We start from the raw sequence: 25,847 nt of genomic DNA, 5'->3' as shown, positions 1-25,847 counted from the left end.
GGTCGCCATTGCGTTGGCCGCATCTGATTCCAATTCAAAAGCTATTATTTCCGACTCGCGAGGGGCATGTCGGAACGTCGAGCAGGGCTGGGTACCGTATCGAGCCTACCGCATTCTTCAAAACAGCGTCTACACCGGTGAGCCCGCGCACCGGCGTATCGTTTGGGCTCCCGCTCACATGAGCCTTGAGGGAAATGAGGCAGCTGACGCCGCCGCCCGCGCGCTCTCTCACCGGACATTCCCCTCCGACCCTGACGATCAGGAACTCGAATTTATTCCAGCTTACACCTTCAAAGACATCGTTTTACTCTATCAATCTGGCCATGGTCTTTATCCCCGCCCGTGTAAAGGTCTCTCAAAGGCGGAGGAGCGGCTTCTGCTCCGCCTGTATACTAATACTTTGCTGTGCCCGGCAGCTCTGAAACACTTCGACCCTTCTTTCTCGGGCAGCTGTCCGCACTGTGCGGAGAAGTCTTCGGACATCTACCACATGGTGTGGGCCTGCCCCTCCAACCCTGCTATCCCCCCTCACCCCAACCCAACCCGGGAGGACTGGGAGGCGACCCTGCTCGGCTGCTCTGACCTGCAGGCCCAACGGGCCTTGGTCGCGCGAGCCTGGGCGGCGGCCGATGCCACTGGGGTCCCGAACTAGGGACCTCCACCTAGTATTTGTAAGGGCTGGCCCCCTCTGGGTCAGCTCATGCATAACCTCCTGTATTATACCTGTACATAAATGTTTTCCACCACCACCATCCCCGAACCGTTTGGCGCGGAATCACTGGGCCGCTTCGGAGCCATGCGTCTCACTTAATCGACTCCAACGAGACGTCTGGCGAAGGTGCGCCCCCCACTGGCGCGCCAGTTGCTAAGGGGGGGAGGAGGTTGCGCTTTTACTTTCTCCTTTCCAAGCTCTCGCTCCATCGCAGCTTAAAGGTTGCCCACTACTGGTTACGACAACGGCGACGGCGACGCGGGGAAACGTAGAAACGGGCGCCTAAGAGCTGCGCTCTAAAAAATAGCAGTGGTTCGAACCGGCTGCACCTAATAAGACGAACGAGTGACTTCGGCTCCGCATGCGCAGCTGTGGCGAGGCGCAGAGAGTCACGTGATTCGATAGTTCGAGAGTCACGTGATTCGAGGGGAGCGAGCGCCGTCGGCTTAAAGGGCGCAGCTGTGGCGTGTCACGTGGCATGACGTCAGAGCCAAGCCTCTGTTCCTCCTGGTTTGAAGGTCAAATTTTGTAGCCACATGACCTTCAGCTTTGTACGGGAGGAGGAGAGTTTTCGCTCTGAAAAAGGCCAGCTCAACTAAACAAATCCGGGGGCATGGAGCGTTGAGAGATGGCGAACATAGGCTTGAAAGGCTGTGTGCCCAGCTGCGACAATTAAGTGGCTTAGTATGACTGCCTGCGTTGACCTGAAAAACTCGGATAAAGAGATTAAGCAGCATAGCAGAACAAAAAACTAGGGGATTAAAAAAGATATACAAGTTAAAAAAATTGGTGGGGGCTTAGCTTTGGTTAAGCCTGGTAGGTTGCGAAAGCAGGTATTTTATACTGTATATGCAGCTCCTCTAGTGGGAGGAGCGCGGCGCGCTGTGCCAAGCGGCCGCCATTACCCGACGAGCCGAGTTGGTAGCCCGTCTCTCGCTCCTGGTATGACGTCACGCTGTGATATCACTAGGCATAGTATGACGTCAGGGGTCATTGTAAATGTCAAACGTGCCAAGTGGCCGCCGCTGCGCGAAAGACCGTTCTTGGGAGTAGTATTGCTTTCGCAATAAAAAGAAAATTGGGGCGGGTTCGGAGAAAGCGGGAAAGGAAGGGAGAAGAGCTCAGGGTTCCTGAGAAATGATAGCAGGTGGTGGTGGTGTGACACTTTTATTAAAACAGCCTTTCTGTTAGGCGTTCAATAGGTCCTGGGCTAAGGTGACTAGGGCACGTTGCAGTTTTAGATCTAGGGAGACGAGCCAGATGGGCCACGGTGGGTGTGGGGGGAAAGTATAGGCGGATGACTGGAAGGCTGCGTGGCACTGTGTAAGGCACTGTTTTATGTCTGCATATGTGTGTGGACAGTTTGGGCACTGCGGTGTGGAAGTGTACCGGTACAGATAAAGTTTGGTTATTGTATGTAGGAGATTAAACTGTATTCGGCGAAGAATGCGAGCTTCACGGATCGATAAGGATGGGTGTGGCGGTGGTAAATCAGCTAAGTCCAATTTTTGCGTCGTGTAGTATTCGTCGACAGTGCGTTTGTAAGCCCTGACCGCTTGCTCCGTCGGTGGGCTCGTCCATGGGATCCACCGAAGGGTCACCGGTCGTGGGCGTGGCGGCATCTAATGCCGATCGGGAGGGCTCTTTCGTGGAAGGCACGGAGAGCTGCCTGCGAGTTTGTATAGACAACGTATGCGGGGGCGGGAGGTAGGGTGGCAAAGTGTGGGATGGCATCGGCGATCCCGTGTATTTCTAGGGCGAAAGTGGAGGGTGGGGAGGTGTTGGACCTGTTGTGGGAGTGCTGGTTGTAGAGAGGCAAGGGGGGAGGAATAAGGCTGCTGTGGAGCCTGCGGTTTCCGTGAGACAGGCGTCCGTGTAGGCCACCGCCGCAGCAGGAGATGCAACTGCTTTTACCTTATTCGCTTGGGCATAACGTAAAAGTAGTACCATATATTAAACAACTAAAAAAAGGGGGAAGGAGGGCGCAAAATGGCGATTAATGGTGGTAAGTACAGGTCGGTGCGGAGTGGTAGAATGAAAAGAAGGATAAAGTGGCGATATGAAGTACTGGGAATGATTTCAGGATGCGTAACCATTGCCCCAGTTCCGTTTCCTTTCCTACGAATCACGCTGCAGCCGTTAATTTGGATGAGGCTGCACAAGCGAAACTAGAACTATAATCCACTTGGTTTTTTCATAGCAGGAGTTCTCATTTAATTCCTTCCATGCAGTACGCAAACACATAAACATTATACTCACACTATAAACAACCCCAAAGACAACACGACACACAACACGGTACACAAAAAGCAGTACCAACAGAGGAAGAGGAGAGGACAGGGACTACTTTCAACAAAGGTTTATTTCTGTATCAAAGCATACAAATATACCTCTGGTTCACGAGTGGAAAGAAAGAAAAAGTAAATGACAAAATTGTTACGTACCACCTACGCCAAGAAATCCAGCTTGTGTCTTTGATAGAGCCTGTTGGGCTTCGCCTAGTTAACCTTCCTGACCTTCCGATCGTAATTCTCTCTGTGTCTCAGACGGTTTGCTAGCACAACCATCATCTACCCGTGCTATAAGTGACGCTTCAACTATTTCCCTGGTCAGGCCGGTGTGATGATGGTCTGACCCGCACAAACATATTCCCTCCCGAAACACTGCACGGAACTTGCAGGAAACGCACAAAAAACGAAACCGACCTGAACGGTAGTTTCGGTTTCGTTTTCGTCATCTAGTGGCAAAAGGGGGTGATGGTGACGTTAGACCCCTTTCCATCCCCTTTGTCTCTCTCTCATTCCCTCCCCTTGTACTCCTCATGGGCACACTTGGTGACTTGTGGTGTTGTCGACCGTAGCGGAGTGAGTGGTGCGACTGAATTCCGATTTCAGCATTCTTGGCTCGTAGTCGCGGTGCATATTTGGAGGCAGCTTCATGGCGTGTCGCGTTTCCCGACACTCGCCGCTGCCGCGACCACTTCACTCACTGTCCAGCTACTATCGACGCACGGACGGAAACTGACTGCCAAGCTTGGGCCACAAACCGTCGCCCGCGCGGATTCATAACAACGCATCGCACGTGAGCAAGCTTTGGTCATAGTGCAAAGCGTGCTGTCCAAGACGGCCTCAAGGGCCTGCTTGCCGAGATAGCCGTGTCGCGGTAATTTGGCTTGGTGCAATGTAAGAGCGTGCGGCCTGATAACAGCCTACGAAGAAGCGTGGTGTTTGTCGGCAGCAGCAGCTGCCAACTCCAACCTGCCTGACACGTTTTGTTGCCTCGCTTCATCCCGTCAGCCGAGCGACTGCCGCTCTGTGGCCGCGTGTGCCGCCTTGGACCGGACGGAGCTGTGATTGTCGACACCGCTACGACGGCGGTTATTCTATCAAGCGATTCAGCCGCTCAGCTGCTTCCCGTCTAATCTGGTACGCGGTCGCGCGTTATTATATGCAACGGGTTTTGCACCTGCGGTGTGTGACTCTGCATTATTTTCCTGCTTGCTAGCTGCGCGCGTGTAGAATGACGCAGTGTAGCGCATCACCTTTCCCTGGAAAGGTGATGCAGTGTACGTGCAGTACAGAATCTTTTTTTTTTTTTTTTTGCGCGCGCGCTTACAGATCGAGCGCGGTTGTGTTGCTGGGGCCGTCGCGGAGGTTGATCAACCGCGCGCGTGCTTTCGTTTACTGGACGCCGACAGTGACGGCAGCCAAAACAGCCGGTGATGTTATTTAACGCTCTTTGTGCCTGTCTATAGCTGACTGACCCCGGTCGGTGCGTCGCTTTTTGCGTAATTTTTATCTCCGCGAACCGCTCTTGAGATAACCGAGTGTCGGCTCAGAAAGACGGAAACCGACCGAGACGTTGTGGGGAGAGGAAAAAAATACAAATCGAATTCGTCAGGCTTACCTCTTTCTTGGTCTCATCGGTGCGTCAGAGGAGTACGTGCATGAAGAATGATCTTTTCTTCCTTGCAGTTTTCCTATGACTTGCCTCTGCTTCGTGCGCGACGTCTATCCGGGTTCGCAAGCGTCCGCTGTTTTACATGTGAAACCTGCGCGACTCTATAATGGCAAAATGTAAGTTGATGCACCTGTGACATTATGCATGCACAATTAGCTCTTGTTTATGCTTCTTTCGTTACCGTTGTTCTTGTACAGAGCTGTCAGTTCTTTCGAAGCTTCAGTGTAATCGAATTAATCTGCACTATGCAGCTTGTGAAAAAAATTGATGCTTCTGCTTGTTAATCCGCCAGCATGCTGAATTAGGGCCCTGCATTTTGTGTTTTATATGTTTGCACATTTGATGCATAGAAATTAAGTACCTTATTTTGATCATATATGAGAGATAGGAATTGAATTCTTTAGAAGCCATTTTAAAATTTAGGTTTGTTTGAATTACTTTGACTGATGGAAACGCTGACAGCAAATTACTCATTATTAGAAAACTATATGCCACTTGACGAATTTTCAGCAAGATGTCTTTTTGACATTAAACGGGCCACAGTTTGCTTCTTTAGGTGGGGTGAGAATGGGGATTTGCATCCGGTCTCTTAAAGCGTAACAAAGGGTTTTGTATCTCCTATTCCTATTGCTTGTGTTTAAAACTATATATATATACATTTATATATATATATATATATATATATATATATATATATATATATATATATATATAGAGTGCAGGGTGTGCCTGTTTGAAAAGCGTGATCATATTTGATTTCAAAAACAGGTTTAAACAGCAACTGATTGAAATTTTGTCTGTAATGTTCCACTGGTAAAAATGCTATGCTTGTGGGGCCTGGCATTCGAGATTACATCAATGATTTGTTTTAAAGTGTTCAAAATTTGCCGTACACATGACTGAAATATTTTTTGCTGCTTAAAACTTTTCCTGTGTGCTAATCAATGTTCAGTACACAGCACACACTAAAGTTAGAGCCCTCATTGCTCGAATGGGTGTTTCCATGTGTTGCACTGTTATGAGTGCCAAGAGGTGAATTGTCTTGTGTTGTTGACCAGCACCATGAAACGTGCTAATAACTAATAACTAAATAACTAATGAGTAGGGCACCTAGTTTTCCATGATCCTGTGAAAACTCATGCACATCCACATTTTCCATGGAATTTTGTATGTGCCATATTCGCTGTTTATTTCTTTTTGCTGCCGGCATCAGTAGGAACAACACAGTTATGGGAAGGGGTTATATAATCATCTGACTTCTTCTGAAGCCAGAATCTGGTGCAAAATTCGGTAAAAAAAAGCTCTGCTGATGCCGTGACAAGCTTGCTCCCGCTCCTACTTGAGCAAGTGAACGCGTAAAGTGCTGTGGCTCTAGTGGCATGTTCACATCTTACCTTGGGGCATGTCCCAATATTGGTGCCTTTTGAAAGCAATATTAAGAGTGATGAGAGAAAAAATAAACTTACAGGGACACTTATATCACCTTAAGAGTTTTTTCACATTTGTCACAGCTTGCGACTTCAATGCGCTTGCTTGTAGCACGCCTTGAGGTTTTTATGCAGTTCTTCTTTCTCTCTTGCTGATGGTGGTAGTAGCGTGATGGCCATTGTTCACAGACCACTAATCTGTTATTTCCGTCTTATTCCCACAACTTATCATTCTTGATCAGTCTACTAATCATTAATAATACACTATGTATCTATTATTGATTTCGTTCATTTTTGAATTTGCCTCTTCTGGCTAGCAGCTTATGATTGGCTCCTTAGGGGTCACAGGACCTCGTGATGTCATACCTCTGTAGACCAGTTAGCAAAGTTTATGACATCAGACGGTCCTGGGTTGCTCCTGATGTGGACTCTAATGGTTCTAGGTTGCTATCTAGAAACTGGGTTGCCACAGTGGGCAGGTTGTGCACAATCTGGTGGCCATTTTGCGATGACGTCACAAGGTCACATGACCACTCTGAACCAATTAGGATGTCCCATCAGGGCAGGTTGTAATGACATTACAAGGTCACATGGCCTCCCTAGACTAGTCAGCGAATTCCGTAACATCGGATGGCGGATTTTGATCCTGATTTGAACTGTTATGCCACCGCATCAAATGTCTTTAGTTGAACTGATGGCCAGCATCCATTCTGGGAACTTCCTCTTATAGAGTACTAGCCGTCCAGGACTGAAAGTGAGCAATAGGCAGATGCCAAACTTTTGTACAGCTTTGTCCCCTTTGGTTGGTTGGCTGGTTTATGGGGTTTAACGTCCCAAAGCGACTAAGGCTATGAGAGACGCCGTAGTGGAGGGCTCCGGAAATTTCGACCACCTGAGGTTCTTTAATGTGCACTGACATCGCACAGCACACGGGCCTCGAATTTCTCCTCCAAAGAAATTCAACCGCCGCGGCCGGGATCGAACCCGCGTCTTTCGGGTCAGCAGCCGAGCACCATAGCCACTGAGCCACCGCGGCGGCTTTGTCCCCTTTCAATAAAACTGAAATTACATATGAAGTATGTGGGGAATGTTTTTGACAGCTAGCCATATATTCGTTGTTTGTTTGTTATGTTCCTGTAGAACACTGCAGATTGTTATGAGTTTACCAGATTTAAAATTTTTCTCCTCAGAAGGTTGGGGCCTTTAAAAGAATATAGACACTTCATTTTAGCTCATGTTTTCTTCTCTGTAGTGCCGCATACGGGATTAGAGTACATGGGTCACCATCTGGTATTCCGCTATGATCACTAGAAAATTTATAATTGAATTCCTTCTCTCGTGCTGTTTCGGTCTCAACCGAACAATAGCTGTGATGTGTCAGGAGTGTTTTGGCATGAATGAAACTGCAATGTAACTACTGATACATTGATTCTGACTATTCCAGTGCTTGAAACAGGCTGGCTTAGCATTGTAGTGAATTAAAACTACATATCAGTAATCATATTGCAGTTTTTGCGCGTGACCTAGACATTGTTACATGTTGCAGCCATCATTCAGTTACTGAAACTGAAACAGGGTCAAGAACAAATTTAATTACGAATTATTGAGTGGTTGTAGGGGAATATCATGTAGGTACCATGTATGCTACTGCCTGACACATCACTTGAATGAAGAAAACACGCGAGCAAAAATTCGGTGTCTACATTCTTTTAATGGCACGACTTTGATCATACTCACTAGATGGCTGCACAGGTTCTAAAAGCAGTTGAGAAACCGCACCCTGCAGGACCATACCTGTTTCCGTGGCTGCCACACTTGGGATTCCTTTGTCCAGTATGTTGGACACATTTTCCATTGCCTGGCCTCAGAAGGATAAGAGTTCATTGCTTACAGCAGTCCTCCTTTCTCATCGCAGCAAAATTGTGCAGTAGAGGACATTTTTTGGTCTGCCAAGAGCTGAAAGAAATGATGTAACTTTGCATGTACAGCTTGTTTTGGTGTCAGCTGCGTATTATTTGCAGCTAAATACTGTTCTTAAGTGTAACGTCCTCTTTGTACCAATGTTACTCTGTAATCATTTGGAATGTATGTAGAATTGAAGTCACGAAGTGCTTTCAGATTAATGCAAAAATAAATTTTTGTGGAGCTTTCTTTTTTCTTTTGTTCCTAATGAAGCTAGTGGGAAGTGTATTGATGAGCTTCTTTGTTGTGGTGTATGTTATTTTACTGAGTGCTTTTTGTGTCATTGGAGTTTTCACGCAGCATGTGCCAAACAACAAAGGCGTTGAACTAACATTTGCTTCGCTTGCCATAACCTGGCAGTCAGATTGTGTTATAATCATTCGGCAATTTTTTTTTTTGGCACAGAGTAGATATATAAATCCCAGAAACCTCTCACTCTATAGCCTTCTAGGTATGCAGTTGTACATAAGTTTCTCTTGAGCAACACAACCTACACGCAGCAGTGAGGGGTCAGATTTTCCTGGATACTTTTTCCATGTGTGATAGTACACCATACAGCAGCTCTTGCATGACAGTGTATCCGTATATTGAGGAAAGGAGGTCTGCATGGTAGGTAGCCTATGTGGGCCAGTAATAAACATTTGCTAGCTGCTAGAAAGGCAGATCATATGTGTAGAGAATGTAATAAACAACTGTTGAGGATCCCTAGTGTCACTGTACACTGGGCTTTCCTCTGCGTGTTGGCGCTTCTTTCTTGCCTCAGACCCAGCGATTGTAGCAGCATGAAGCCTTTTCAGACAATAACAAAGTGCTTGAATACAAAACTGAAGCTGAATCATTTTGTAATCGTTATATTATACTGTTCCTGGTTTCTCACTTCTGCATTTCAGTGTGTAATGGTGCTGTGAATGGCCTTTTTTATTTTTCTAACAGGTCGTGTTCCGGGGCGCTACATTCTCGTTGCCCTGCTCTTTGTCGGCAACACCATCTTGTCGACGCACAAATTTGACCTGGGCATCGCCATTTTGGCTATGACTAACAGGGCAACAGCCGTGCATAATGCAACTAACGCAACTGCTCTCATTCCTGGTGACGACATTTGGCTGCAGGACGACAACGACACAGCCGTAAAACAGCCGATCTCATCTGACACTGCCACAGAAAGGGACGTTGAGGAGTCTAAGGTGAGAGCGCGGTCAGCATGCATCCCACTTGCATGCGTTGATGTCCTCTGTGATCGCACTTATCCTTAACAAACCCGGTAGTTTTTTTATTTTTACTTTTCTTACTAACAGATGTTAGATTAACCTCAAAACTTTGTCTCTGTTGTACAGTAAGCTCAGTAGATAACCATTGGATGACTCATCTGAGCTCGAGTGTATTCAATGAAACGCACAAATAAAGAAAACATCTGCTGACAAGGCATCACGCGAATAAGGACTGCGATGTGTAATATCTTGCATGCCCGGAGGTAGTATTTTGCTCGTTGTGTTTGCTATACTATTGTGGCTGTTTCCGGCAAAACTTTTTCTCAAATTTTTTTATTGTGCTTACTCCTTTTATTCACGTCTTAGGCGTAAACATCGTTTTCTTCATTGAGAACAATGTAAAGACCTGAATTCACCACAGCTCGTGTATAATGCACTGAAAATGGCTTTCAACTCAAGGCTTGCAAAGTAAATGGATCATATATAATATAATGCAAAGGTAGGTAAAGCAGGCTGGAGACAAGGCGGTAGGTGGCTATGGCATAGGTTCTAGGAACAGTAGGGGAGAGTTATTAGTACAGGTCGCAGATAGAAATAATTTACGGATTATGAATACCTTCTTTCGCAAACGAGCAAACAGGAAGTGGACGGGGAAGAGCCCCAATTGTGAGACTAAAAATGAAATAGACTTCATACTGTGTGCACACCCTGGCATCGTAGAGGATGTGGAGGTCCTCGGTGAGGTCCGTTGTAGCGACCACAGAATGGTAAGGTCTCGTGTTAGCTTAGATTTGAAGAGGGAACGGAGGAAACTGGTGAAGCGAAAGGCTATTAACGAGTTAGCATTAAGAGGGAAGGTAGAGGAAATCAGAATGTCGCTGCAAAACAGATTTTCCGCTTTGACTGAAGAAGACGACCGTAGTGTTGAAACAATGAATGATGATCTTACAGCTATCGTTACAGAGTGTGCCGCAGAAGTGGGTGGTAGGATGGTTCGACAGGATACCAGCAAGCTATCTCAGGAGGCTAAAGATCTGATTAAGAAACGTCAAAGCATGAGGACGTCTAACTCCACAGACAGGATAGAACTAGCAGAGCTATCGAAGTTAAGAAATAAGCGCAAGGTAGCCGACATAAGAAAGTTTAACATGGAGAAAATCGAGCATGCTCTAAGGAACGGAGGTAGCCTGAAATCAGTGAAGAGAAAACTGGGCATAGGTAAAAACCAGATGTATGCGCTAAAAGACAAACAGGGCAATGTCATCAGCAATATGAATAAGATAGTTGAATTAGCCGAAGAGTTCTACACAAATCTATACAGTAGCGAATGTAATCATCAAGTTACTGAGGGAGGCAGTCGAGCACAGCAATGGGACATCCCGCCAGTAACGAAGGAGGAAGTAAAGAAAGCCTTAGGAGCAATGCAAAGAGGGAAAGCAGCTGGTGAGGATCAGGTAACAGCCGATTTGTTGAAGGACGGGGGAGAGATTGTGCTACAAAAACTAGCCACCCTGTATACGCAATGCCTTGTGACCTCGAGAGTACCAGAAGCTTGGAAGAACGCTGACATTATCTTAATTCATTAGAAAGGAGACGTCAAGGACTTGAAGAATTACAGACCAGTCAGCTTATTGTCCGTTGCCTACAAGGTATTTACTAAGGTAATCGCTAATAGAGTCAGGACAACCTTGGACTTTAGTCAACCAAATGATCACGCAGGCTTTCGTAAAGGATACTCGACAATAGACCACATTCACACTATCAATCAGGTGATAGAGAAATGCCCAGAATATAACCAACCCCTATATATAGCCTTCATTGATTACGAGAAAGCATTTGACTCAATGGAAACCTCAGCTGTCATGCAGGCATTGCAGAATCAGGGTGTAGAAGAGTGTTATGTGAAAATATTGGAAGATATTTATAACGATTGCACAGCTACTATAGTTCTCCATAAAGTCAGCAATAAAATTCCAATACGGAAAGGTGTCAGGCAGGGAGACACGATCTCGCCAATGCTCTTCACTGCCTGCTTACAGGAGGTATTCCGGGGACTGGAATGGGAACAGTTGGGGATAAGAGTTAATGGAGAATACCTGAGTAATTTGCGATTCGCTGATGACATTGCCTCGCTAAGCCACTCAGGACAAGAACTGCAAAGCATGATCAATCAGTTAGACAGGCAGAGCAGAACGCTGGGGCTAAGAATTAACATGTACAAAACCAAAGTAATGTTCAACAGCCTAGCAAGGGAACAGCAGTTCGCAATTGGCGGCGAGGGGCTGGAAGTAGTAAGAGAATATGTCTACTTAGGGCAGGTAGTGACCGCAGATCCGGATCATGAGAGGGAAATAACTAGAAGAATAAGAATGGGGTGGAGCGCATATGGCAGGTTCTCTCAGATCATGAATGGTAGCTTACCAATATCCCTGAAGAGAAAAGTATACAACAGCTGTATCCTACCGGTACTCACCTATGGGGCAGAAACGTGGGGGCTAACAAAGAGGGTTCAGCTTAAGTTAAGAACAACGCAGCGAGCTATGGAAAGGAAAATGATAGGTGTAACGTTAAGAGATCGGAAGAGGGCGGAGTGGGTGAAGGAAGAAATGCGGGTTAATGACATCTTAGTTGAAATCAAGAGGAAGAAATGGGCTTGGGCAGGGCATGTAATGCGAAGGCAAGATAACCGCTGGTTCTTAAGGGTAATGGAGTGGATTCCAAGAGCAAGCAAACGTAGCAGGGGACGGCAGAAAGTTAGGTGGGCGGATGAGATTAAGAAGTTTGCGGGGATACAGTGGCGGCAACTGACAAAGGACAGGGTTAATTGGAGAGACATGGGAGAGGCCTTTGCCCTGCAGTGGGCGTAGTCAGGCTGATGATGATGATGATATAAATAGAACAGAGTTTAAAATAGAACACTAGACACTTTAGTAATTACACCTTTTGCCCTTTTAGTTACTGCATTGTGGGTCACCGCTGGGTCATGTCGCATATTCGAGCTGTGCGGCTACAAATATTGAATCACGCAATGAAATCATGGTATAGGTCAGTAAGTTTCAAAGGGCCCGTGAAAAGCGTTCATTCAATGTTGGTATTGCCATCTGTTCGTGACTCAAACAAGCTCGTTTTGCCAATGAGTCATTGGTGTGTTGCGCTGGGCAGGAGTTAGGGCTCCAAAGATCACTGCTGCAGCGCTATTGTTAGAAACACAAGCTTGTTCAGTGTCACCTGATGCAGACTCATATTAATCATATTAATATCAATGGGGCATGACTGTATAAGTGGAAGAAATTTGTGAAGGTAGGAAAAATGTATGAATGCAGAAAGCAAAGGGCGACCTACACCTGACACTAAGGAAAGCTCCCAACATGGCATTTTTATTGAGAAAAAGAAAACATGCACATTTTTTCAATATGCCTTTGGTTATCAAACAACTAGCTTGGTTCCTAAGTGGGATACTTGGTTCTCCTACTTTGTCTCTTTGAATGGGCAGACTGCTATTATGTTTTTATAATAAAATCAAAAGGATAATAAATAAATTTATCTCGGGATCAACATCTTTTGATCAGAATGACCTCTCTCACAGAAAAAGACCTTTTTCTGCATCTGTCCTGCTTTTTGAGGAGCTGAAGCTTAATTCTTTTGACCACTTGTGGTGTGTTTTCTTTAAATGAATCTCATGGGCACTGTGTGAGTTATGCAGAAGCTTAGCCAAATTGTGCATTTTAAGCTGAGCAATACCACTTTTACCTTGGCCTTGCTCTCTGCAGCACATTCTAGTAACCTACTTTACTCGAACTACTTACTAGTAAGCTTTACTAGTAAACTGCTTCTAGTAAACGTGTGGACCTGCTCCGCCACCAGCATGATTGGTACTTTCTAAAGAAGGACAAAGTCTAACTCATGATGGACAAAGCACTGGATAGGTGAAGAGAGAAAGAATATTGTCACAGAAGCAGGTAGGCAGGTTTATATCTGCCACAACATCCAAGCGCCAGCGGAAACGGCCTGGCCGGCGAACCGACTAGCGAGCGAGCTCCTCTCGGGCGAAGAAGAGCGCGTGCCAGCCTCCTGAGCGCGACTACTAGGCGGCGCCAGTAATGCGTTGCGGCATTGCCCCTCCCGGTGGAAAAAGCATCGTCCCGATGCTGCGGGGCGAGGTCAAGCAGAACCGTAGGCTTGACCTAGCGGGCGTGGAAGGGCTTCATCCGGACAACGTGTACGACTTCCGACTGTGTTTGCCGTCGGGACGTACGAACAGTTCCTTGCGGAATCACTTCGTAGGTGACGTCGCTGAGTTTGTGCAGCACTTTGTATGGGCTGAAGTAGCGGCGCAGAAGCTTCTCGGAGCGACCCCGCTGGCGAACAGGAACCCAAACCCAGACTTGATCGCCAGGGTTGTAAATTACCTCCCTGTGACGAAGGTTATAGCATTGAGCATCCTTAAGCTGCTGCGTCCGGAGTCTCATTCAAGCTAGCTGACGGGTGGCCTCAGCATGCTGGACGAATTGGTCAGCGCCGGCAACTGATGGGAGGGCGACATCGGGCAGTAACATTGCATCCAGCATGGTAACGGCTTCGCGACCGTACACCAAACGAAACGGTGTGGAGCGGGTCGTTTCCTGGACTGCGGTATTATATACGCAAATGTTGCATACGGTAGTACCTGGTCCCAGTTCTTATGGTCTTCGTCGACGTACATTGAAAGCATATCGGCGATGGTCTTATTGAGTCGCTCAGTAAGGCCATTCATCTGAGGATGGTAAGCTGTTGTTCTGCGATGACAAGTGCCACTGAGCCGCATAACTTCCTGGGTGAGAGCTGAAGTAAATGCAGTGCCTCTGTCAGTTAAAACGACCGCAGGGGCACCATGGTGAAGGACTAGGTTAAAGATGAAAAAGTTCGCAATGTCAGGAGAAGTGCCGCTGGGAAGAGCTTTTGTTTCACAATAGCGGGTGAGGTAATCAATGGCGACTGTAATGTAGCGGTTGCCCAATGATGACGTAGGGAACGGCCCGAGCAAGTCCATACTGACTTGGTGAAAGGGTACTCGAGGAGGACCAATAGGCTGCAGCAGACTGGCCGGCTTGAGAGGCGGCGTCTTCCGACGTTGGCAATCACGGCACGTCTTAACATAGCGCTGGACAATAGCAGCAAGCTTGGGCCAGTAGTACTTTTGTCGTACGTGAGCCAAGGTGCGTGAGAAACCGAGATGGCCGGCAGAAAGCTCGTCGTGGCATGCCTGCAAAACGTCGGGACGGAGTGGCGTTGGGACCACCAGCAGGCACTGAATGCCTGTGGAAGCGTAGTTTTTCTTGTAAAGGACGCCGTCGCGCAAGCAGAACGACGACAGGCCACGCGTAAAAAGGCGAGGTGGCGATGAGGCGGTTCCCTCAAGGTAATCGATGAGGGGCCGCAGTTCGGTGTCATCTCGCTGTTGTTGAGCGAGATCAGGCGTCGTGAGAGCGCCGAGAAAAACGGAGTCATCTGTTTCAAGTGAAGAACACGGGATAGGGGCTTGGGATAGACAGTCAGCGTCACTGTGTTTCTTGCTGGACTTGTACACAATAGTGACGTCGAACTCCTGCAAGCGGAGACTCCAGCGGGCTAAGCGGCCAGAAGGATCTTTAAGGTTGGCTAGCCAGCAGAGAGAGTGGTGATCACTGACCACACTAAACGGCCGACCATACAAATACGGCTGAAATTTTGTCACCGCCCACACAATTGCAAGGCACTCCTTTTCGGTAGTAGAGTAATTCGCTTCGGCACAAGAGAGGGTGCGACTGGCGTAAGCCCGCTCAGCACCATCTTGCCAGGTGGTGACGGTAGTGTCGTGGTTTTCGAACGACATCTTGGCGGCGTCTTCAAGTGAAAAATAAATGTTCCGCAACTTTCGCTCCTCGTCCCACGCATTAAACGCAGCGACCCGGTCGTAGTTGGCCAACCAGTCCTCAACATCCTCAAATTTGTCGCCATGGAACGGCGTGGGCATACGCGGAGCATGGAAGAACAGCGGCTGGGCACTTACTGGAAGGTGAACGGGCTGGCTTGCCTCTGTAGTCGTCATGGTTCGCGGTAAGGAAAGAAGGGGACCACACTCGGGGGCTAAGCCTCTCAAGCGGCGGCTGGCCTTGTGCACAGGTGTGTCCACGGTGTGTAGTGGGGCTTCGGAGGCACCCAGAAGCTCTTCGGACATGGGATGTACCCAGCAAGCTCCACCAAAATGTCACAGAAGCAGGTAGGCAGGGTTATATTTGCCACAACGTCCAAGCGCCAGCGGAAACGGCCCGGCCAGCGAACCGACTAGCGAGCTCCTCTCGGGCGAAGAAGAGCGCGTGCCAGCCTCCTGAGCGCGACTACTAGGTGGCGCCAGTAATGCGTTGTGGCAATATTTAGTGGTAGGTGTTGTTAATCAAAGAGACGCTAAAGTTATGGTATATTACCATGTATGAGCCCACCTTCCAACTTGCCACCCTCGCTTACTAAAAAGAAAGAACAAACTTGTTTCTCAAAAGCTTCTGTATCATGCTTTATTTGATGAGGTTGCTGATGCTCTTTCCCGTGGTGCTGAAAACATGAATATTCTTAAAACCTAATTGATGATACTTTTCTTTTTATAAAACAAATGCACCTAGATGTGCATAATGTGCAGTGATTGTAGGTATTCAGTTTTCCCTGCCGTGGTGGCTCAGTGGTTACGGCGCTCGGCTGCTGACCCGAAAGACACGGGCTCGATCCCGGCCACGGCTGAATTTCTATGGAGGCGAAATTCTAGAGACCCGTGTACTGTGCGATGTCAGTGCACGTTAAAGAACCCCAGGTGGTCGAAATTTCCGGAGCCCTTCACTACGGCGTCCCTCATAACCTGAGTTGCTTTGGGACATTAAACCCCCATAAACCATGAACAAGTACGTTTCAAATATATAATGTTTCAAAAATAAACGAACAATTTTTGAAACTGCCTGTGCTTTTCTTTTAAAGGGACACTTAGGACAAATAGATTCATATTGGCCTGTATCGATAGAGTACTGGTATGTGTTCTAATCACAAAGGGAGCACTCTCGCCAAGAATGGAGGTTTTATAAGCTGGAAAAGACCAAAAAAAATACAAATGACGCCATCACTGTCAAATTTTGCAAGTCAAATGTAGGCCGTTCTTTGGGCCCAGATCCCAGAGGCATTTCACGAGTTCGAATCTGCTGCTGGGAAGATTTTTAAATCCAATTTCCTTGTCACTAAATGCTCCTTTTAAGACTGAGCTCCATGTACGCGATAAAGTAAGTGACGCGACGAGGCGGCGCGGCGACGACGGCTGTCTGTTGCTCTGTCGCCCACCGGCCAAGCTTCATGCGCTGCGACAACGAGAACGTGAAATGGAGACGACGATCAGTGTTGCTGGCATAATACACCGCAAAGCTGTTTGCGCCTCTAACAAGAGTCACATTATATGCAAGGATTAAAATTTTGGGCAGAAAAATGCCAAATAAAATGTGTTTACAGCTTTGTCATTGCATGTCATTGTCACGGGCGCCGCCGTGTTGCCTGAACGTGGGGCGCACACCTGTTTGAACCTCGCGCGCTTTCTGATGTCAAACGACCGATACTCGCTAAGCCTAGCAGCACTGCAAACACAGAAGCAATCTGAAAATCTGCGGTGTTTTGGCGCTAAAATTTTGTGGTTGAGGCAAGTTCAGACAAAGAGAAAGCTTCGTGCGCATTTAGTTTGCCGTGAACGTGGGGCACAGCGTAGCGACAACGACGAATCGGTGGTGAAGCAAGATTCCCGGCCAGAGCCAGCGCCATCTTTGCCATAGCCGGCAAGAGGCTCGGTAGTGACGTACGCTGCCAGATTAGCTGCTATTGGCTAATCGCGTTGGCAACTTCCGGGCGACGAGCAAAATTTTCTGTGAGTGCAGATCCGAGCGACACGACAAGCGACACGGGTATTTCGCTTCGCGCGACGGCGTCGCTCGTCGCTTGCCGCTGTCGCGTTCGCGTGAGTTTTCGCGTACATGGAGTTCAGCCTTTAATTACTGCCGGGCAAACATCAACATGGCCAGAAAGAGGCAGAAAATCAGTTTTTACGGAGAACCATATTTGGATGAAGATTGCCGCCTCAGTACCCCTCTAAATGATGTGTGGTAGGCACTACCAAACGTAAGCTGCCACCATTCAAGTGATGGTCACTTCATGCAAATTGCACCATATATATCTTCAAGGTTATGTCTTCATTGTCAAGAGCTCGAAGGTGCGGCACATCTACTGCGCCCCTTGAAGCCTAGATAAGAACGCGTTCTGCAAAGGCGAATGTCTTATCTGGCAAAATATAGTTTTATGAGGCCATTCATGTTTGTGGGACCTGCTGTGTGTAAAACTAAAAGCATCATCAACATAAGGAAGTGCCGTTTGCTTTATCTTTGTGTTCTTTGTTCTTATCTGTGACGTGCCTGGTGATTGGACATTGAAAGTTCAGCACCACAGTGAAGCCCGCGTATATCCAAATCGCCTACAAGTTCGATACAGTGTGCAATTCGATTAAAGGAGCCATAAATTTAATAACGTGCAAACACATTGAGATTGAGAAATGTATTTCTATGATAGTCACTTACTGTGTGCAGATTACAGAGAGAAATAGCCATGAGATTTTTTCTGTTCATCTTTATTGCTTTGTAGAGAAAACATTTTGCAATGTTATCGATGGATGCAAAACAGCAGAGACTATAGCCTTCTACTGATGCACATTAGTGTTGAAGCATGCTGAGTGCACAGAGCTAGTCAGAGCACTTGGGCACAGGTTCTCTGAAGTCCTCATCACAGTTTGCATCAGTGGTGACCTGGTTATCCGTGACTTCGACAAAGATGTCTTCGTTTGCAAGCTCCTAACGTCATGCGTCTGTACACACAACATTGCCTGCTGCTGTCCCATCACAAATAGCATGTGGAAATTCAGACAACTTGGTGCATAAATCATTAACACCTGCGAAGGCTTCGTCAAGCTCACCTGACAAAGAATTTTCTCCATCTTCTCCAGGAAAGCAGTGACCAAATGTTAGAAGCAGCTCTGTATGGTGTCATTTTTGTCATCATTCCACAACCTACTCATCATAGGCACGGTGCCTAGAAGGTCGGTTTGTAGGTTTCTTCCAGTCCTCAAGTTTTGTAGGAGCCTCTTGGTTAGATATTTTCTATAACCGGCCTTCATCGTGTGGATTATCTCCTGATCCAAGGGCTGCACCAATGTAGCGGTCGTCGCCAGGAAGTGAACTTCAATGTTGCTGAAACTGGCACTGTAGTTGTGGGCAGAGCGGTTGTCTACGGAGTGCCAGACGTCTTGGCTTACCAGGTCGTCGTTCAAAGACTTCTGCTACTTGACATAAAGTACACAGGTCATGCACACTTTTCAGTTGGACTGGAACCGAAAGTGCGCTCTGCAAGCATTGCACGGACTTGCTTTTTTCGATCACAAGTGGTCGAAGCTTTACTGATCTATCCATGTTGGTTGCGAGCAGCGTGCACTGATATTCTAGCCTTGTTCAATTTTTTACCAAAAGACTTATCATCATAACGCATCAGCGTCTTGTTTGGAAGCATCTGCCAAAGTAATGCAGTTTTATCTGCGCGTTGAAAGCATCACTGGGTTGCTACCTTGCTGTGATGTCACCCAAAGTTTCTTCAGTCCGCTTGCTCACAGCGTCAACATCCAAGGCATGGGTTTCGCCAGTGATCCTTTAAAGTGCTGCAGCCAACCACCGTGGAAGTCGGGTATGTAGTGAAAAAAAGCACAGTTCTTCGCTTGCTGCTCAATCATGAGACTGGAAATGGGAATTCTTTCAGATCGAACGTGGAGAAATCATTTGTACACAGCCGCCCCAACATCTTCATACGCAGCTGTGCATGCAAGTCCATCGTCGCGAGTGGCAGGTCTCCTCGGCTAGCCCGAACGTCAGCCCTATTCTTCAAAATAGTACTTAGCGTGCTACTCGAAATCTTGTACTTTGCTGTGGCTGCAGGTTTCTTCTCACCTTGTTCAACTCGCTTGGTAACTTCCAGTTTCATGGAAAAGGAGAGGTTCTGCGGCTGCCATCACGCACGCACAGAGACAATGAAAACCATGCAAAATTGCTGATGGCACCATGACGTAGCGTAAATACGAACTGCACATCAACATTGGCACAGCTGACACAACAGGCCAATAACGCACACTCTGGTTGGCTGGTTATGCACCTGTCGTTGTTGACCGTGAGTGAAAAATCTATGAAATATCCTCAGAGAAGCAACTTAGGAGCCAGTCGGGCTGCCTAGGCCACATGACCTTGTGGCGTCTCACCGTAAAACAGCGCGCTTACACGGGACGAAGAAAGAAGACACGCACACACACAGCGCTGAACTTACAACTGCATGGTTTATTGCATTGCTCGCAATAGATACCAGAAAGGAATACAAAAAACAAAAAACCAAAGGAAGGCGAGGAAGATATCCTCCTGTCGCATCATGTCGTCAAAGGTTATTCAAGATATTTAATCTCTTTTCTTGTCAGTGCCATCGATGGAGAGCTAACGCATGACGCGCCTTTCCTATCTATGATGAATGCTTCATATAGTTCACGTTTGTGTTGATGATTATACCGCCTCAAATCTGGCTTCGTCCAAGGTTAGGTGTGCAATGACAGGCAGACTGCCATATCCCGTGCGGATGTTAATGGCGTGCTCTCGTAGACGGTCGTTTATGCAGCGTCCACTTTGGCCCACATAAGATGCGCCGCATGACAGCGGTATCTCGTAGATTACCTCCGTGTCACAGGTGGTGAACATTTTTTCATGGTTCTTACTGCACCGCCCCGGTTTAAGGGCATCTTCGTTCACCATTCTGCAAAGCATATTGAGCTTTCTGGGTGCGGTTAGGATCAAATTCACTCCAGCACGCCCTACTATCTTCTTCAACGAGTGGCTGATCCCGTGCAGATACGGCATAACAGCCATCTTCTCTCTTTCTTTGCGTGGCCTCATTGGGAGGCTAGATAGGCGGAGATCTTTCAGGAGCTTGAAGCCGATCCCTAAAATGAGGGCATCCGGGAAACCCGCTTCGCGTAGACGGTTCAGCTGAGATTCCATGCTAGCTTGCTGTCGGTGATGACACGATCTTTTGAGGGCATTGTTCAAGGCGCCCAAAGCTATTGCTCATTTGACAAGCTTCGTATGCGCGGAAGAGTAAGGCAGAAGGCATTTCTTAGACCTCGGAGGACCATCTGTGCTGGTGCTATGCTCCGAGGTCTAAGAAATGCCTTTTGCCTTACTCTTCCGCGCATACGAAGCTTGTCAAACGAGCAATAGCTTTGGGCGCCTTGAACAATGCCCTCAAAAGATCGTGTCATCACCGACAGCAAGCTAGCATGGAATCTCAGCTGAACCGTCTACGCGAAGCGGGTTTCCCGGATGCCCTCATTTTAGGGATCGGCTTCAAGCTCCTGAAAGATCTCCGCCTATCTAGCCTCCCAATGAGGCCACGCAAAGAAAGAGAGAAGATGGCTGTTATGCTGTATCTGCACGGGATCAGCCACTCGTTGAAGAAGATAGTAGGGCGTGCTGGAGTGAATTTGATCCTAACCGCACCCAGAAAGCTCAATATGCTTTGCAGAATGGTGAACGAAGATGCCCTTAAACCGGGGCGGTGCAGTAAGAACCATGAAAAAATGTTCACCACCTGTGACACGGAGGTAATCTACGAGATACCGCTGTCACGCGGCGCATCTTATGTGGGCCAAAGTGGACGCTGCATAAACGACCGTCTACGAGAGCACGCCATTAACATCCACACGGGATACGGCAGCACGCTGGCAAAACACGTATCTGCCTGTCATTGCACACCTAACCTTGGACGAAGCCAGATTTGAGGCGGTATAATCATCAACACAAACGTGAACTATATGAAGCATTCATCATAGATAGAAAAGGCGCGTCATGCGTTAGCACTCCATCGATGGCACTGACAAGAAAAGAGATTCAATATCTTGAATAACCTTTGACGACATGATGCGACAGGAGGATATCTTCCTCGCCTTCCTTTGTTTTTTGTTTTGTTTTTTGTATTCCTTTCTGGTATTTATTACTAGCAATGCAATAAAACCATGCAGTTGCAAGTTCAGCGCTGTGTGTGTGCGTGTCTTCTTTCTTCGTCCCGTGTAAGCGCGCTGTTTTACGGTGAGATCATGTACCAACTGGCCCGGCAACTATCCTTAATGCTTGTGGCGTCATTGCAACCTTTCTATGGGATTGTGAGCAATCTGCCCACCGTAGCAGGTGGCGGTTAAATTGACGATTGGTCACGAAAGGTGGCTCGGCAGTAGCAACCCCGATTGCACAAGTTTCACAGGTGCCAGCACCTGCCATCGCAGGGCAGTGGCGTTAGGCTTAGCCGCTGCACCACTGTGCGCCAGGAGTGGTGTGAAGAATTGCAGGGGTCTGTGAATGTTAGAGAATGACTAGTTCGGCTTATATGGACATTTACCCGTTAGCTTTCGCGTCTTACCCTTAAAGTGGAGATTAAGTGCCCCTCTAATTGCTCCATTATGGGCTGCTTACTATAGCCACTCAGCGTGGCTAAATTTTTTTTGGGAAGACTTGAAAGCATTGCAGAAAAATAGCATGGAAATAATTGTTATTGCGCAGGAAGTGCAGCTTTAATATTAACGCAGTAGCGTAAAGACTCCTGTTCTGCAGAAAATCCGGTGTTGTTGGTGTCATCGTTGTCAACGTTATGAGTGAAAAAGCAGGTGGCCCATCTACCACCTAGGTCACGTGATCCTGTGACTATCATCACCACTTGCTCACCCTGGAAGGTGGCAGCATGCCCACTAGATTGTGAGCAAACTGTCCATCATGGCAGGTGACTCTTAAATTAATAATTGATCGCAATTGGTTGCCTAGGAAGAGCAATCTGGGTCTCATAAGCCCCAGCTGTGTTTGCAACAGCCACAGGTGGGGCAGTGGCGTTTCGCCCGTTGCAGCTCTGTGTCAGGAGTGGTATGAAGACTCCCCATGATCTATGAATGTAGAGTAGAGAATGACCAATTCCGCATATACGGGCATGTAGGCAGAACCTAGGCAAAGTGGTATGAAAAAAGAACCCCAGGCTGCTGAAGGGACCCATTGTCACTATTGCTGACATACCCTTATTACAGAGCTTAAATGTTTCCTCAAGTTTCAGTTTTAAATTTGATCCATGTACGTGGAGAGCCAGTACTACACTTTTTTCTGCAAGCATGCGGGACCGCCCTAGTGCTGCACTGTTTTCTGGAGCCTTCATGAACTCCCACTGTTGTCACATGTATTGCTCTCCAATCTCTGCCCACTGTTTAGTAGGCTCTGCGCATTTGTAGCTAAATTCATTGCTTTTTTTGCAACAGCACTTTTTGCTTAACTTACCTGATCAGCGCCTGCCATTGTACATACTGGTACTGCCGTACCTTTGTTGCTTAAGGAAGACATTGATGGCTGAGAAAGTGTTGAGCAGTGTGGTTAATGACTGCGGCATTAATTTCACCATTCAACTGCCATACCGGTAAGACATGGTGTTTACGCGTAAATTTATTCAATTTGCTTTTTAACTGTAGATGGAAACATTTCATTTTCTCTTGTTCCAGGGTGCAGTTCTTTTCTGTCATTTGCTGTTAAAACAGTCCATGCTATGGGAACACACTTCATATGCATGAATTGTGTGATTCTCAGCATTTATAATGGATAAATTTCTGTGCCTTCATGTTTACAGTGCCAGTGTATTGAAAATTGTTGCCTGTTAGATTTCAGTAGTACCTTGCTTATGGAATATTAACATTAGCCTCACTGTCAGTAGGCAGTGTGTTTACGACCAAGCAAAATGTAGCTAAGTTGTCTGGCAAGGATGACATTGATCCCTTGTCTTCAGGGGTGGGTGAGAACTTAAGTTGGGGATAATGCGTCGGAAGTGGTTCTGGTGTTTAATGATGTGGTGCTTTATAAACTTGATTACTTTGCATGTGATATGTACAGGACCTTGTCCAAGTGCACCATGAATGTGCATGTAGCAAGAGTACCGTTAATGAGTGAGCGGCTAATAGTTCTATGAAGTGATCATCTCACCATTTTTTTTTTTTTTTTGTCCAGGTTGTTGACACCTTCACAACCATCATGCCTGCCTCACCCTCAGAAGGCGGGCGTAGCAAGGAGGGTGCAGGAGCACCTGTATTCTCATGGTCACCCTCAGTGCAAGGTGTCATCCTAGGAGCGTACTTCTACGGAGTAATCACACCCCAGGTGAGCTTGTGTGGCTTTGTGAAAAAAAAAAAAAGCTAGTATGTGAGGAGCTGCTCATGGGATGAAACACTCATCCGCCAAGGATAGAAATTATTTCTTGAAAAGAAGGCACGAGACTGGATAAAAGAATAGAAATGCGGGCATGTTGAGCATATTAGGGTGTTATTTACAGTCCCACACGGAGGAGGGAAAGGCAGGGTAGGGGGGAAGAATCAGTATGGCAAGGATGTGATGGAAGTCATGGAGGCATGGAAGACTAATGGGATGTCGTACGTCTGGGCACCCGTGCTTGTCATTTTAGCTCATTCGTTAATAATTATTTATTGAGACAACTCTGATGTTTCCTCTCGTATTGAGAAATCTGCATTTAAAGGCTGTCACTGCATACAGGCACTGAAGTCTCTGGCATTGCACTTTTGTTATATATTCTTCTTTCTTTACTCCATATACGATGTACAGTAATTGCCTACCTGCTGCCTGTTCTGTGTAATAGGCCCGCTACCTAACTCGAAACAGTTGAGAGGATTATCTTTTCATTTTCATTGGTTAATGGGTGTTTATCTTGATTGCTGCATTGTGTGGGGAATAACATATTGATTTATTAGGACCATTCTTTATTTCCACAGAGTACCCGCTATGCTGTACTCTAACATACAGAGAACTCGGGCAAATGAAGCTAGTGGTTGGATTGACTCAAAAATCTCTGGTGCAAACCTCCGGCACATCACTGATGTGTGGCGAACCTTTGGCATCAGCACCCCACTCTACGTCACTGAAGCATGCATATGTCAGACTGTGCGTTTAGTTAGCGTGTCTTTTTTTTTGTCATCACAATTTATAACTCGAAAGGAGTTGCACTGCCTATGTAATCGGCTGTGCGGTATTTTTAAGGGCAAACGAATTCATAGCTATCTTCACTGCCAATACTGTGCGTGAAATGTACCGTGTATATTGAGAAAATGCGCTGCACTAATACATCTTCAGCCTGAAGTTTAGTGCTCTTGTTATTGGAGGTCGAGACGTGGCACCACTTGCCTTGTTGGCTGACGGGTCAGTCGTCCCCCGTCACATGTCGCACAGGTGCTGGGCGGGCGGCTGGCCGAGCGGTTCAGTGCCAAGTGGACTCTGCTGGTGGGGCTGCTCGCATCCTCCGGCCTCACCTCGGCCACACCGTGGGTGGCAACACTGGGTGTGGCACCCCTGGTCGTGCACCGTGTACTCCTGGGCCTCGTGCACGTGAGTCGTCAGGCTGTTCTTTGTCTTCTTGGAGCTTGATAGTGTCGGAGACAGAATGCTCCCATTCTCCCTGACTGCAAACTGCCATGCAGCCAAGTTCTGTAACGACCACATTTTGCAATATACTTCCCACTTTCACGTGATATATTGTAAATTGGTTTTTTGAGAAAAGGAAATAGTGCAGTGTCTGTCTCACATATATCGGCAGACACCTGAACCGCGCCGGACACCTGAACCACGCCGAACACCTGAACCGCACCGTAGGGGGAGGGAGGAAGGTAGGAGTGAAAGGAGAAAGCGAGAAAGAGGTGCCATAGTCGAGATCTCTGGAATAATTTCGACCACCTGGGGATCTTTAATGTGCACTGACATCGCAAAGCACACGGGCGCCTCTTGGGTTTCGCCTCCATCGTAACGCGGCCGCCGCAGTCGGGTTCGAACCCGGGTACTCCGGCTCGGTAGACGAGAGCCTTACCACTGAGCCATCGCGGCGGGTATTTTCACGTGATGCACTGTCCGGTTTTGGCAGGTGCACAGTACGGAGCACCACAATAACGGGACCACTTTTTTTCGACCCAAAATTCAAACTAACGACTGAGGTTGCAGAAAGCTGCCCATGCTCCAGACATTGCTGCTGTTTGGCAGAAATGGCGGTGTTCTTATCTCACCAGAGTTCTTATCTCACCTCTGGGTGATCAACTGTTGAACCGTGTGTGTTAAACCCATGCTTACATTTTTGCACTGACATTAATTGGCCCACAAAGAACATGGCGGAAGCCCCTTTACTGTGGCAGCGTAGCCTGTGTTTTGAAGCTGGAGTTTGGTGGCATCATCTAGCATGTTGTTCCCACGTGGCACACGGATGTCCCTCCTAATCTCTTCCCTGAAGGCTCATTGTAAAGGCTGCTTGAGCACTTTTAGTTAATGATGCCATTATATTTCTCAGAGGTCAGTTCTTTTGGGTGGTGTTTCAAAAAACTGAGCAAGACAAAATAAAAAAGTAAAAAGCATGAAGCCAAAACCTAAGCTGATTTACTTAAGCAGTGGTGATCCT

At 47.2% G+C, this 25,847-nt stretch overlaps 1 protein-coding gene across 6 annotated transcripts in view; it reads left to right on the top strand.

Moving 5' to 3' along the window:
• Positions 1 to 3,525: 3,525 nt before the first annotated feature.
• Positions 3,526 to 25,847, top strand: part of LOC149369617 (dietary and metabolic glutamate transporter-like) — a 57,771-nt gene continuing 35,449 nt past the window's right edge. For 2 of the 6 annotated variants that reach the window (XM_089559108.1, XM_089559079.1), the window contains exons 1-5: positions 3,526 to 3,793; positions 4,687 to 4,788; positions 8,995 to 9,245; positions 23,408 to 23,557; positions 24,638 to 24,793. In XM_089559108.1, coding sequence (XP_089415234.1) covers positions 4,779 to 4,788; positions 8,995 to 9,245; positions 23,408 to 23,557; positions 24,638 to 24,793 — 567 coding nt within the window. In that variant the 5' untranslated portion in view covers positions 3,526 to 3,793; positions 4,687 to 4,778. Of the gene's footprint in view, positions 4,138 to 4,329; positions 4,431 to 4,686; positions 4,789 to 7,857; positions 7,933 to 8,994; positions 9,246 to 23,407; positions 23,558 to 24,637; positions 24,794 to 25,847 lie in introns of those variants that run through there. The other 4 variants (XM_089559097.1, XM_089559091.1, XM_089559085.1 and 1 more) reach the window with 4 other exon arrangements.

This window comes from Amblyomma mixtum, chromosome 1 (assembly GCF_055824585.1).
Source record: "Amblyomma mixtum isolate Tamu chromosome 1, ASM5582458v1, whole genome shotgun sequence".
NCBI lineage: Eukaryota > Metazoa > Arthropoda > Arachnida > Ixodida > Ixodidae > Amblyomma > Amblyomma mixtum.
Note: the sequence above shows the minus strand (reverse complement) of the source record. Positions and strands in the feature narration are given on the sequence as shown.